This window comes from Ostrea edulis, chromosome 6, assembly GCF_947568905.1.
Source record: "Ostrea edulis chromosome 6, xbOstEdul1.1, whole genome shotgun sequence".
Taxonomy (NCBI): domain Eukaryota; kingdom Metazoa; phylum Mollusca; class Bivalvia; order Ostreida; family Ostreidae; genus Ostrea; species Ostrea edulis.
In genome coordinates, this window is record NC_079169.1 from 83,151,051 (window position 1) to 83,164,331 (window position 13,281).

Sequence of the window (13,281 nt, forward strand, 5' to 3'; positions counted from 1 at the left end):
GTAGAATCTGCATTATATAAGAAAGCTTTCATATAAATCTCAGCTTTTCTGGCTCAGTGGTTCTTGAGAAGAAGATTTTTAAAGATTTTCCCTATATATTTGTATGTAAAACTTTGACCTCCTATTGTGGCCCCATCCGATCCCCGGGGGCCATGATTTTAACAATGTAGAATCTGCATTATATAAGGAAGCTTTCATATAAATCTCAGCTTTTCTGGCTCAGTGGTTCTTGAGAAGAAGATTTTTAAAGATTTTCCCTATATATTTGTATGTAAAACTTTGATCCCCTATTGTGGCCCCATCCGACCCCTGGGGGCCAGGATTTTAACAATTTAGAATCTGCATTATATAAGGAAGCTTTCATATAAATCTCAGCTTTTCTGGCTCAGTGGTTCTTGAGAAGAAGATTTTTAAAGATTTTCCCTATATATTTGTATGTAAAACTTTGATCCCCTATTGTGGCCCCATCCGACCCCTGGGGGCCAGGATTTTAACAATTTAGAATCTGCATTATATAAGGAAGCTTTCATATAAATCTCAGCTTTTCTGGCTCAGTGGTTCTTGAGAAGAAGATTTTTTAATGACCCTACCCTATTTTTACCTTTTCTTGATTATCTCCCCTTGGAAGGTGTCCTGGCCCTTTATTTTAACAATTTAGAATTCCCTTTACCTAAGGATCCTTTGTGCCAACTTTGGTTGAAATTGGCCCAGTGGTTGTTGAGAAGAAGTTGAAAATGTGAAAAGTTTACAGACGGACAGACGGACGGACACCGGAATACGGGTGATCAGAAAAGCTCACTTGAGCTTTCAGCTCAGGTGAGCTAAAAAGTATGAAGTGATCGAGACTCAAAGAGTTGCTAGAGTAACGGTGTACATGTACTAGAGTCTACGGGAGAGTGGACACGGAGTCCACACTGTAGGTCTCAGTCTCAGGTAACATTGGCTTCCTTGATATCCCTCTTTAAATTTTGGCAGGTGTTTTCAAAGTCTTTTTTAATGTATGTGTACTGAATGGGTGCCATTACATGAACTATCAATCAACAGAAGTCACCATTATATTGAAACAATGTCCACATTCCCCTATCGGATTTAAACACAAAATTAAATTTTTTTCAAATCAAAATTCTTAATTACTATTCATTATTATATTACATGTACAAGTAATGATCTATATATTTTGGATACATTTATTCTAAATATGCATATGATGAAAATTCCAAATTATTTAACGAGCTATTGTGAAACTATAAACCCTTGAATAAAGTTTACAAAAAAATACACGTAATACATGTACAATCTGAATTCCTTTCTAAAATTGCCTGTGCATCAAGTAGTTGAAAAAAAATCTTAACATTTTTGAGTTAAAGGTGACAATGTTGTAATATTGAAATCAGACCTGAAGTGACAAAATTTGATTTTTTTTTTTTTACTATAAGTGTGAAGTTGTTTTCTGTTGATTACAATACATACATGTAAATATCCCCTTGTGGAATTTAAGGCACGTTTAACAGTACTGCACATGTATGTATTAATTTACTTCCATTCCCTTTCTTCCATTTTATAATATTCATAATTTTAATAAAATTGAAATTTTATTTCGACGATTGAATTCTCTCTTTCCTAACAAAAGTCTCCTAAATGCAGAATTTGAAATCGTAGCCAAACCATTTGTTCCCATCTTAGACCAGAGTTCCGTTCTCGATGAGAAACGTTTGTTCCCAATCTCAAAGTACTCAATTCATGATAAGAATCTTTCCATTTTTGCCGAGAACCATTCTGTTCAAACCATTTAGCATTCGTTCCCCAAACAAAACTGTTTGTTCCCAAACCATTCACCATTTGTTCTCTGTTCCACTGGTGTAGTAGCACGCTTCAAGGTCGGTATGATTTATTACAGGTAGAGTCAAAACAGGCCAATCAAACACCCCAAGAGTACAACTTTCTACTCTGTCCATTTTGTGTTCTTGGTGTGACAGAGCTATGGAATGATATCTTATCACCTGCTGTCACTGTACAGCTGTACTTGGACGAGGTGAGGGGTTCTCTGATGAGTTTGGTTTGATTCAATTCAACCATAGTGTCAGTGTAAAAGTGGAACTCATGTAAATACAGATGGATTAAAATTACATCATGCCAAAAATTAATTGATATCCATCCTGTCTTCACTTTATTGTTGCAAATTTTCCAACACTAAATTTGAGAAGTTGTAACAGATTACTTTTGTAACTTATTTTTAAGATTATATTACACAGTGTATAGTGCCATAAATGAGTCAACTTCTATTTTTTATTTACTATATAATTCATTTAAAACAATTACTTTTCTAATTGAATTATTTTCATAAAATTATTTAGTGAAAGGGCCAATTTTCAGGAACTTTTACACACATTAACAACTTAACACAAATATCTGCAGTTTCTGGTCTCAGTGTCTTAATTTTTTCTTGAACAGCCATACACGTTACATGACTGTAAGAATGAATATCACACTGAAAGTTTTCGCTTTACTCTTACAATGGATTATACAGGTATAAGGAAATGGAGTGCGAAAAGTTGGTGTTATGTAATCATATTTCTGCCAATTGTTGGTCAGAAGTTTAAATACCATCAGCTGATTTTAAGTTCAGATGTTTTAAAATACACACTTTAGGTTTCACAACAATCAGAGCAAAAATGAGTTCAGAATTATTTTCAAACAAAAAATATTGTTCAATGAAATATATAGCATAAAACACGAAAGTTGACTCATTTATCGCACTATGCTGTACATGCACAAGATGTCTGTAAATGCTGTTTATTTTCAATTTCTGTAAAAAGAAAATCTTAAATCTATGAATTTTGAGGAATCATGAACCTACAATCTGGTTGTCTTTGAGGATGAAAGCTGTGTATGTCCATGGGAAAATGAAGTCTGTTGCGGACCATTTCGACATCATTTCCTGTGAACTTGTTAGCTTTGTTTATGCTCTTGGTGTGCCAGTCTGTCCAATACAGCTCATCCTCAAATAGTGTCAGTGCAAAGGGGTGGGGCAAGCCTACAAATATAGATACAGGAAGTCAAGACAACTTCAAGCTAGATCTCCATGGGCCTCACTCACAATGTGTCATATCTTAGATGCACTCTGAATTCCAATGGTACACTCATATGCACCTGCATATCAATTGACAAATTGTACAATAACCATTTTTGTTTCTATTATCATATTAAAGGATTAATAAACACTCCCATCATAAAAGTTCGGTAAATCTTTATTTTACCGAATCAAATCCTCTAAGAATACAGCATGAAGCAGTTAATAAGCATTATAATCCGTTAAAGTGACTTCTCTGCAACATCTGTAACAATAGATCTGTCATTACTGTAACAATAGATCTGCCATTGTAACAATAGATCTGCCATTACTGTAACAATAGATCTGTCATTACTGTAACAATAGATTTGCCATTACTGTAACAATAGATCTGTCATTGTAACAATAGATCTGCCATTACTGTAACAATAGATCTGTCATTACTGTAACAACAGATCTGTCATTACTGTAACAATAGATCTGTCATTACTGTAACAATAGATCTGCCATTGTAACAACAGATCTGCCATTACTGTAACAATAGATCTGTCATTACTGTAACAATAGATCTGTCATTGTAACAATAGATCTGTCATTACTGTAACAATAGATCTGCCATTACTGTAACAATAGATCTGTCATTACTGTAACAATAGATCTGTCATTACTGTAACAATAGATCTGCCATTACTGTAACAATAGATCTGTCATTGTAACAATAGATCTGTCATTACTCTAACAATAGATCTGCCATTACTGTAACAATAGATCTGTCATTACTGTAACAATAGATCTGTCATTGTAACAATAGATCTGTCATTACTCTAACAATAGATCTGTCATTACTGTAACAATAGATCTGCCATTACTCTAACAATAGATCTGCCATTACTGTAACAATAGATCTGTCATTACTGTAACAATAGATCTGTCATTACTGTAACAATAGATCTGCCATTACTGTAACAATAGATCTGTCATTACTGTAACAATAGATCTGCCATTACTGTAACAATAGATCTGTCATTGTAACAATAGATCTGTCATTACTGTAACAATAGATCTGCCATTACTGTAACAATAGATCTGTCATTACTATGCCCTTATCTGCATTTAAAATCTCTAACCTGAGTTTATCACAGTTCTTCTAGAAGAGCCGTCTAAGTTGGCACACTCTATGACATGGTGCTTGGCATCAGCCCAGTACAGCTTCTGTGTGGTGTAGTCCAGAGTCAGTCCATTTGGCCAGAACAGAGAGGTATTTGCTATAACTGACCGTCCACTTCCATCCATGTAACTCCTCTCAATCTTTGGTAAGTTTCCCCAGTCAGTCCAAAATATCATTCTATCAAGTATATTCAAATTCATTTATTTCATTCTACTCATTTTTTCTTTGAATGGTACCTGTTCTTCAGCCACATACAACAGAAACTGATGGATGCTCCCTGAACTGCATCTGACTACTTCATATAACGAATGACACGCACAATTATTAATGCATTGTAACTGTTGAAATGTTGTAATGAAGGTTTCTTTTTTCATATATAAGGTATATGTCCTAAGTGACCTTGACCTTTACAAAATGACCTTGAGTGACCTTTGTCTGTAAGCCATTTGCTTATTACTTATTTATGTGATATATGACCGATACCTTTTTAAAAACTTAATATCAAATTTGAATTTGCTCCACAGGAGGATGCTTGCATATCATCTAACAGAAGATAGCATTTTAATTCAGCATTTCTAATTTATACAATTAAGTTCAAAAGCAAAATGTATAACTTGTCTGTAAATCTAGTACAAATCAATGTAAAACATATTACAGCGGAATCCATTATCATATGCACAATGAGCATTTATTAGTTAACCCTTAATGAGATGGAATTTCAAAGCACAAAACTATTTTTAAACTAACCTAGTATATAAAATATACATGGTAATTACAGTAAAACTCTGATATACTGTACACAGGGAAATATTCACCCACATTTTATTTTCGCCCCTTTCACCTTTGTCGTCACTGAGTGAATTTAAGAGTATGAGAAACTGTTTTTTCTCATACCTCTGTTTTAACAAAACTATGTGTGGGCGAATTTAAAACTGTTAACAAGTATAGAAAGGCGAAAATAACACAGGACGAAAATAGCCCAGTTTACAATAGGAAATTTCTGTGGACATTCCATAAAAATTGGCTATAAGTGTAATTCATTGTGCATTTGATATACATGTGTTTATATTATCTCTAAGAGAAATTAAAGTCTCTATCTTAAAGAAGAAATATTTTCATACATTATAAAAGAAACATATACATTCAATTTATTTTGATGAATTATTTAATGGAATTATAAAATTGCTGCCAAATATGCTTCAATCACACAAGTACGTACATGTGTACATGGCCAGATGCTGATGTCAACAAAATATGCTCAAGGCATACAAACAGTCTATGTCTTTTAAAAATATTTATCAATAGTAGACTGTGTAAGTTTTTTGTTAACAAATTATCTTGATATCACACAGCTGGGAAAATAAGTGTCAAGAATGTTTTTCTTGTCTCCTAATATCATGGGCAGTTCTAAACATTGAAATGGAGTATTGAAAAGTAAACAAGAGGCCCATGAGCCACATCTTTCACCTGAGCAGCAGTTCCTAGCAATAAACAAGATTGAGAAAAACTATCATTGTACAAGCAGCTTGATTCAGATTTTTTTTTTCAAAAGTAATGATTAAAAATTCATTAATTATCAAACTTAATTATTAAACTTGACTAAAAATTCATTAATTATCATATGCCCTTGCAGAGGAGTATGGCCCTTCATTTCAAAAAAAAAATCATCTAAGGATGCTTTGTGCCAAGTTTGGTTGAAATTTGCCCACAGGTTCTGAAGAAGAAGATTTTTAAAAGTCGTCAATGCATTTTTACTTTTTGGCTATCATCTCCACTTGAAGAAGGGCATGACCCTTTCATTTGAACAACTAGATCACACACACTATTGCTTCACATGAAAGGTCTTGCTGTAAAGAATGTATATACAAAATATGAAACCCCTAGCTTATATAGTTCAAGAAATATTCTGAACGATTTCTCCGAAATATCAGCATATGGAAAACCTTGATACCCTATTGTGGCCCCACCCTACCTCCGGGAATAATGATTTGATCAAACTTATATAAATCTACTTTATCTCAGGAAGCTTTCATGTAAATTTTAACTTTCTGGCCAAGTGGTTCTTGAGAAGATTTTCAGAGATTTTTCCTATATATCAGCATGCAAAACTTTGATTCCCTATGATGACCTCAACCTATCCCCAGGGACCATGATTTGAACAAACTTCAATATAATCCATGTCAAGGAAGCTTTCATCAAAGTCTCCACTTTTCTAGCCCAGTGATTCTTGAGAGAAATTTTTCAAAGATTTTCCCTATACATGTATATCAGCATGTAAAACATTTTGTCAGGAAGTTTTCGTGTAAATTTAAGCTTTTCTGGCCCAGTGGTTCTTGAGAAGATTTTTAAATGACCCCAACCTATTTTTCATTTTTGTCATTATCTCCCCTTTGAAGTGGGAATGGTCCTTCATTTGAATAAACTTGAATCCCCTTCATCCTCAACCAAGGATAATAATATGTAAAACTTTTGTCCCCTATTGTGCCCCATCCTACCCCAGAGGACATGATCTGAACAAACTTGAATCTACTTTATGTAAGGAAGCTTTCAGGTAAATCTCCACCATTATGGCCCAGTGGTTCTTGAGAAGAAGATTTTAAACGATTTTCCATGTATATTCACATGTAAAACTTTGACCCCCTATTGTGGCTCCATCCTACCCCTGGGAGCCATGATCCAAACAAGATGTACTGTGAGCAATGCTCACTAAGAATACCCCCCCCCCTCCCCCCCGCTTACCCCAATCTCCCAAAGGGTGTTGTTAATACAGTGTAGGTATAAATTACCTCTTTCCTGAGTGTCAAAATATGGTATGCCTTTGTAGAAGAAAATGGAAGATATAGTCTGAACACAAATCCATGGCATAAACCTATAATTTTGACCTTGAGATCAAAGGTCAAGGTCATAAAGAGGTCATGATTGTACATGACACATTGTCTCATGGTGATACACCCATGTCTTATGGTATGACTATGTCAATACCCTATAATCAATTTTGACCTTGAGGTCAAAGTTCAAGGTCATATAGAGATCATGAAGGTACTCCACACATCGTTTCATGGTGATACACTCATGTGTCAAATATGATATGCCTATGTCAAAGAACAAAGAGGTCATGGCCCTGACACAAATCCATTGAAAAAACCTTTAATTTTGACCTTGAGGTCAAGGTCATATGGAGGTCATGAAGGTACATGACACATCGTCTCATGGTGATACACTCATGTGTCAAATATGGTATGCCTATGTCAAAGAACAAAGAAGTTATGGCCCGGACACGAATCCATTATAAAAAAAAAACCTTTAATTTTGACCTTGAGGTCAAGGTTCAAGGTCATATAGAGGTCATGAAGGTACTCGACACATCGTCTCATGGTGATCTACCTGTGTGCCAAATATGGTATGCCCAAGTCAAAGAACAAAGAAGTTATGGCCCGGACACGAATCTGCAGACAGACAGATGGATGGACGGACGGACGGACGGACAGACAGAGTGATTCCTATATACCCCCAAGAACTTCGTTCGGGGGATATAATTATCAAACTAATTTCTGGGAATTTGACTGTGATGATGTCTTTTCTAAAACCAAACTATTTTACTACTGCATACTACTAACTTACCCAAGCCTGGGATAAGCAACAATGGCTCTGGGCTTTCGTATGTCATCCCAAATAAGTACTTTGCGGTACTTATCAGTACCCAAATCCATTACTTCAATAACAGACATTCCAGAATCAGTCCAAAACAGCTTGTTGTGGATCCAGTCTAATGCTAAACCCCCTACAAACAGAGATAAATATATTGTATCAGAATCAGTCCGGAACAGCTTGTTGTGGATCCAGTCTAATGCTAAACCCCCTACAAACAGAGATAAATATGTTGTATCAGAATCAGTCCGGAACAGCTTGTTGTGGATCTAGTCTAATGCTAAACCCCCTACAAACAGAGATAAATATATTGTATCAGAATCAGTCCGGAACAGCTTGTTGTGGATCTAGTCTAATGCTAAACCCCCTACAACAGATGTAAAACTACAGGTGACTCTAAATAACTTGAAGTTCATGGAACCTTGATAAAACTTCAAGTGATCGAGAGTTCAAGAGATTTATGGTTGAGACAAATCCGGAAATTAAAAGTCAGACAATTTTAGAATAACTGGATTCCATATTTACAACATCTTGGCATTGTTTTGACACATTGCCCTTCATATTTTAGGTAAATGACTTGATTTCAATAACACAGAACTTTATCTTGCATTTATCAAAATATTTTTTAAAGTTTTTGTAGTTCTTTGTTAAAATAGTATTATAGATGTACATGTACATGACAAATTTCTCGTACGTAACAAAGTTTTACAGTCACTAACTACACAGAGCATGATCGTCACAATATCCAGTTGTTTTACACATGGTACACTGAGCTGTCAACTCAGTTGAGCTACAAGCATATCTTTCAATCTCCAATCTTTGATACATACAAGGCTTACATGTGAAACTCTTCAGTACTAGGCCTATTTGTCATGTACTGTAATCATGATTAACAACCTAATTTTTCACAGATTTTAATTTTTACCTGGACTTTCCAGACCATATTCCACAACAGCTTCTGGCTTTGTACCATTCAGAAAAGCTCTCATAATTTTGTCCAGAGCCACATCAGACCAGTACACATAGCCCTCCCTGAGGTGGAAATCCAGAGCGATAGCATTTTGTAGACCCTGAAGGATGGAGTCATGTTCAGCATTGTCAGTCAGTACTCTCCGAATGTCCACCCTGTTGGCATATATCAGGTAAGCTCTTCCACCTGCAACAATTGCATTAAACTTTCAAATGTTACATACAGACCCGGAAATGTACTACTACACCTAAAAAGCCTGCAAGTTTCGTATCATTTTAAAAGCATTTTTTCCATGTAGGAAGCAGTCCGTTTTGTGGGAGAAACATTTCATTCCATGTAAGAAATGTATTGTATCAAGTGGAAAGTCTTTTGTTTTGTATTAGGAACACATAATTTTATGTACAAAGCATTTGAGAACTGTAAACAAAGCATGTGAGAATTGTGTAGAAACCATTTCATGTACAAAGTGTGTGGAAAGTATACAACTTTTTAAAATACATTGAATTGATATTGAACAAGGTGTGTTTGTGAAACACAAATGCCCCGATAATGGCCAATTCCAAAGATGGCCAAGGTCACAAGGACAAATATCTTGGTATCAGTAGAAAGATCTTGTCACAAGAAATGCTCATGTGCAAGATGAAAGCTCTAATATTTACCATTTAGAAGTTATGACCAATGTCAAATTTTTTAAAAGTAGGTCAAATGCCATAGTCAAAAGGTTTAGTACCCACAGAAAGGTCTTGTCACAAGAAACACTCATGTGAAATATCAAAGCTCTGGCACTTTCTCTTCAAAAGTTATTTGCAAGGTAAAAATTTTCAAAAAGTAGGTCAAACTCCAAGGTCAAGGGTCAAATCTTTTGGTACCCACAGAGAGGTCTTGTCATAAAGAATACTCATCTGAAATGTCAAAGCTCTAGCACTTACTGTTTAAAAGTTATTAGCAAGGTTAAAGTTTCAGACAGAATGACAGAATTATGGAATGACATACAGGACAAAAACAATATGCCCCTCGATCTTCGATCTCGGGGGCATAAAAACTTATTGAAATTAAAACAAAATATTCAAGTTGTAATAACATTTGTACATTCATCAAAGAAAGATATATCACAAAACAAATATATAACAGCGTGCATGAAACTTCAAAGAAAATTGCTATGTTCACATCAATAGCAGGCATTGTCAGGCTACATCACCGTGAGCATATTGGTCACAGGCACTGACTGAATTAACAGAGTCTGAATGATTAAACAAAGAAGTAACAAAAGAAAACACAATTTTTGCTTCTTCTGCACTTATTTTCACCATGTTTGAAAAAAAAAAAACCTCGCCATTGGCGAAAATAGTTGAAGCCCAGCTCAAGCACTGAAGTTCTTGCTATTCAATACAAAAAATTCATTTTTATCATTAAATAAAATCCTTAATGCTAATCATTTCATTAAAAAAAATGAGGTGGTGATGTCTCAATAAGGGTGAAAATTTTTCAAAACAAAATAAGCATTAAAATTCCTTAATCCGAGTTATAGACTGCTGGGCATTGCTCCATAATCATTCATAATGATTATAATGGACAATGAAGAATGCATCATGGGTGTCCTGCAATATGTATTTGCATCGCTCATCTTCCTATTATTGTTGGAGGTGGTTGTTCTTGGTTTGCATGAAGAACCACGTGATGGTTTTTCATGGCGCTTTTGGTTTATAAAAATTTGATAGCATTATCATACAATGTATCTGTTCCCGGTGCCATCTCCAGCTGATTCAGGTTGTAATAAGTGAATGCAGCTGATATAAAAATTTGATAGCATTATCATACAATGTATCTGTTCCCGGTGCCATCTCCAGCTGATTCAGGTTGTAATAAGTGAATGCAGCTGATATAAAAATTTGATAGCATTATCACACAATGTATCTGTTCCCGGTGCCATCTCCAGCTGATTCAGGTTGTAATAAGTGAACGCAGCTGATACGGTTCGCGTTCATGTAGCATTCATTACATTGCAAATAAATTGCTGAGTCGAATCCTTTTAAGGTTAGAATTCTTTTTCATATGAAAGGATCAATTCAGAGTAACAAAAGAAAAACCAAATTGTCTGGATCTGGTTTTAGTCTTTACAAAAAGTCTCCTGTAATCATTCTAGACTGTCACCGAAGGATGAGTAAATGTAATTGATTGTTTTTCAATGCTTTCAATATGTGGACATAGACAGACAATTCTTAGTAGTCTAAGACCTCTTACAACATTGTACTAGCATGATGCATGTTTTGTTTAATCATTTTGAGCTCTATATGATATTTCATATTCTTATAATGGCATAAATCCATTCTTAATTACTTTTGGGATAACTCCTTACTAAATTGATACATTTATTTTACAAGACATTCATTTCTGGCAACAATAAAACAAAAATTAATGAAATGTATATCTTTCCCTCGCAATGATGCCAACAGGTGATCAGAAAAGCTCACTTGAGCTCTCAGCTCAGGTGAGCTAAAAAAGGAAAGATAACTCATGCTACAGCCAAGTAAAAAAGAAAAAAAGATATCTGCCTGCTGAATCAAAATTTTAAATTTTTGGCCCGAGAAACTGTTACTTTTTCTTGGCCTAAGTCTATAAGTTTACAAACTGCAACTGAATAGTTAAACAGTCACCTGATTTTGTGAACATCCCTAAACTGACAAAAAAATAGCCTCTACTCAAAAAGAATTTTAACATTTTGAATTATTTCAAAATGGAATAAGATGAACATGCATTTAACTTCAGTGAAGTACTTATGTTCTTCCAGCACCTACCCTCAGCCTTGCAGCTCCTGCTGTCCGACTTTAACTTGTATCCTGGGACACAGGAACAGTTGTATGACCCCGGAGTGTTGGTACACTGCTGACTACATGTTCCCTCCCACAGACACTCATCAATATCCTGACATGTTTTCCAATCTCCTAGCAACCGGTATCCATGATGACATGAACAGTGAACTGCTGTCTGCTTAATCTCACATATGTGATCACACCCCCCATTTCCAAAGCTACAGGAGGATTCTCCAAGTATGTCTACAAAGTGGTAGATCATAATATACAGTAAAACTCGAATACAGCGAACATGAATATAGTGAATTTACAGTAATAACGAAGTGAAACCGATTTTCCTGACAAACTCCTTATCTGAATGTACAATAATTAAAAAAAAATTGTCTATATAAAAATGTACATCTATAACGAACACAAATGTAGCAAATTTACACACATAACAAAGTAAATTCCCATTCCCCTTGAATTAGAAATGAATGTAAAAATCAATAACAAAGTTTTTCTTTTTTCATGTTGAAACTCATGATTTATTTAAAAATTGTTTTCCTTTGTCATAGGATCCACACTTATTACAAAATTTCTGTTTGTATTTTGTCAAAAGGAGTTGTTGATGCAAAAGAATACTTTTATATATGTTTAGCAAATATATTGTCAGTATTGTTTACTATTCTTGTTACTGAATGTTGATTCCATTCTAAACATTAAAAATGGAATGATAAAATCTGAAAATTTTCAGCCCAAATCATGTCCGTGCCCCTTTAAGTGATAGCAAGAACATGAAAAAAAGTCTATATTATCTTGATTACAGATATTTATTGAATTATGAGATAAGTGTATCTCTGAAACTCTATACCATTAACTCTATATCAGGGAGTAACATATAATTTTGGACCATAAAATGAAGTAATTGTAGATAAGAATACAGCTAACATACTACATCTCTTCTCATCTGATTGGTCTCCACAGTCATCCTCATCATTGCATTTCTTCTGGTTTCCAATACATCGGCCATTAGAGCACTGGAACTGATCGACACCACAGACATTGACCTCAGTGTACCCTAAATAAAATGCACTTTATTGAGTGAACAAAATCCTCTCAAAATCCTGCTGAAGCACCACTTTGTAGCACTGTCTAGAACAACACTGTCTACAGCAGCACCTTGTAGCACTGTCTACAGCAGCACTGTCTACAGCAGCACCTTGTAGCACTGTCTACAGCAACAACTTGTAGCACTGTCTACAGCAGCACCTTGTAGCACTGTCTACAGCAACACTGTCTACAGCAGCACCTTGTATCACTGTCTACAGCAGCACCTTGTAGCACTGTCTACAGCAACACTGTCTACAGCATCACCTTGTAGCACTGTCTACAGCAGCACCCTGTAGCACTGTCTACAGCATCACCTTGTAGCACTGTCTACAAAAGCACCTTGTAGCACTGTCTACAGCAACACTTTGTAGCACTGTCTACAGCATCACCTTGTAGCACTGTCTACAAAAGCACCTTGTATCACTGTCTACAGCAGCACCTTGTAGCACTGTCTACAGCAGCACTGTCTACAGCAGCACCTTGTAGCACTGTCTACAGCAACAACTTGTAGCACTGTCTACAG

General features: G+C 35.3%; 1 protein-coding gene across 4 annotated transcripts in view; it reads right to left on the minus strand.

Annotated features, from left to right (window-relative positions):
• Positions 1-13,281, minus strand: part of LOC125683912 (low-density lipoprotein receptor-related protein 4-like) — a 100,338-nt gene that overhangs the window by 42,606 nt on the left and 44,451 nt on the right. For all 4 annotated transcript variants that reach the window (XM_056141012.1, XM_056141013.1, XM_056141011.1 and 1 more), the window contains 6 exons: positions 12,601-12,726; positions 11,652-11,909; positions 8,812-9,042; positions 7,860-8,019; positions 4,198-4,415; positions 2,858-3,034 (listed from right to left, as the gene is read on the minus strand). In XM_056141012.1, the coding sequence (XP_055996987.1) occupies positions 2,858-3,034; positions 4,198-4,415; positions 7,860-8,019; positions 8,812-9,042; positions 11,652-11,909; positions 12,601-12,726 (1,170 nt within the window). The remainder of the gene's footprint in view (positions 1-2,857; positions 3,035-4,197; positions 4,416-7,859; positions 8,020-8,811; positions 9,043-11,651; positions 11,910-12,600; positions 12,727-13,281) is intronic.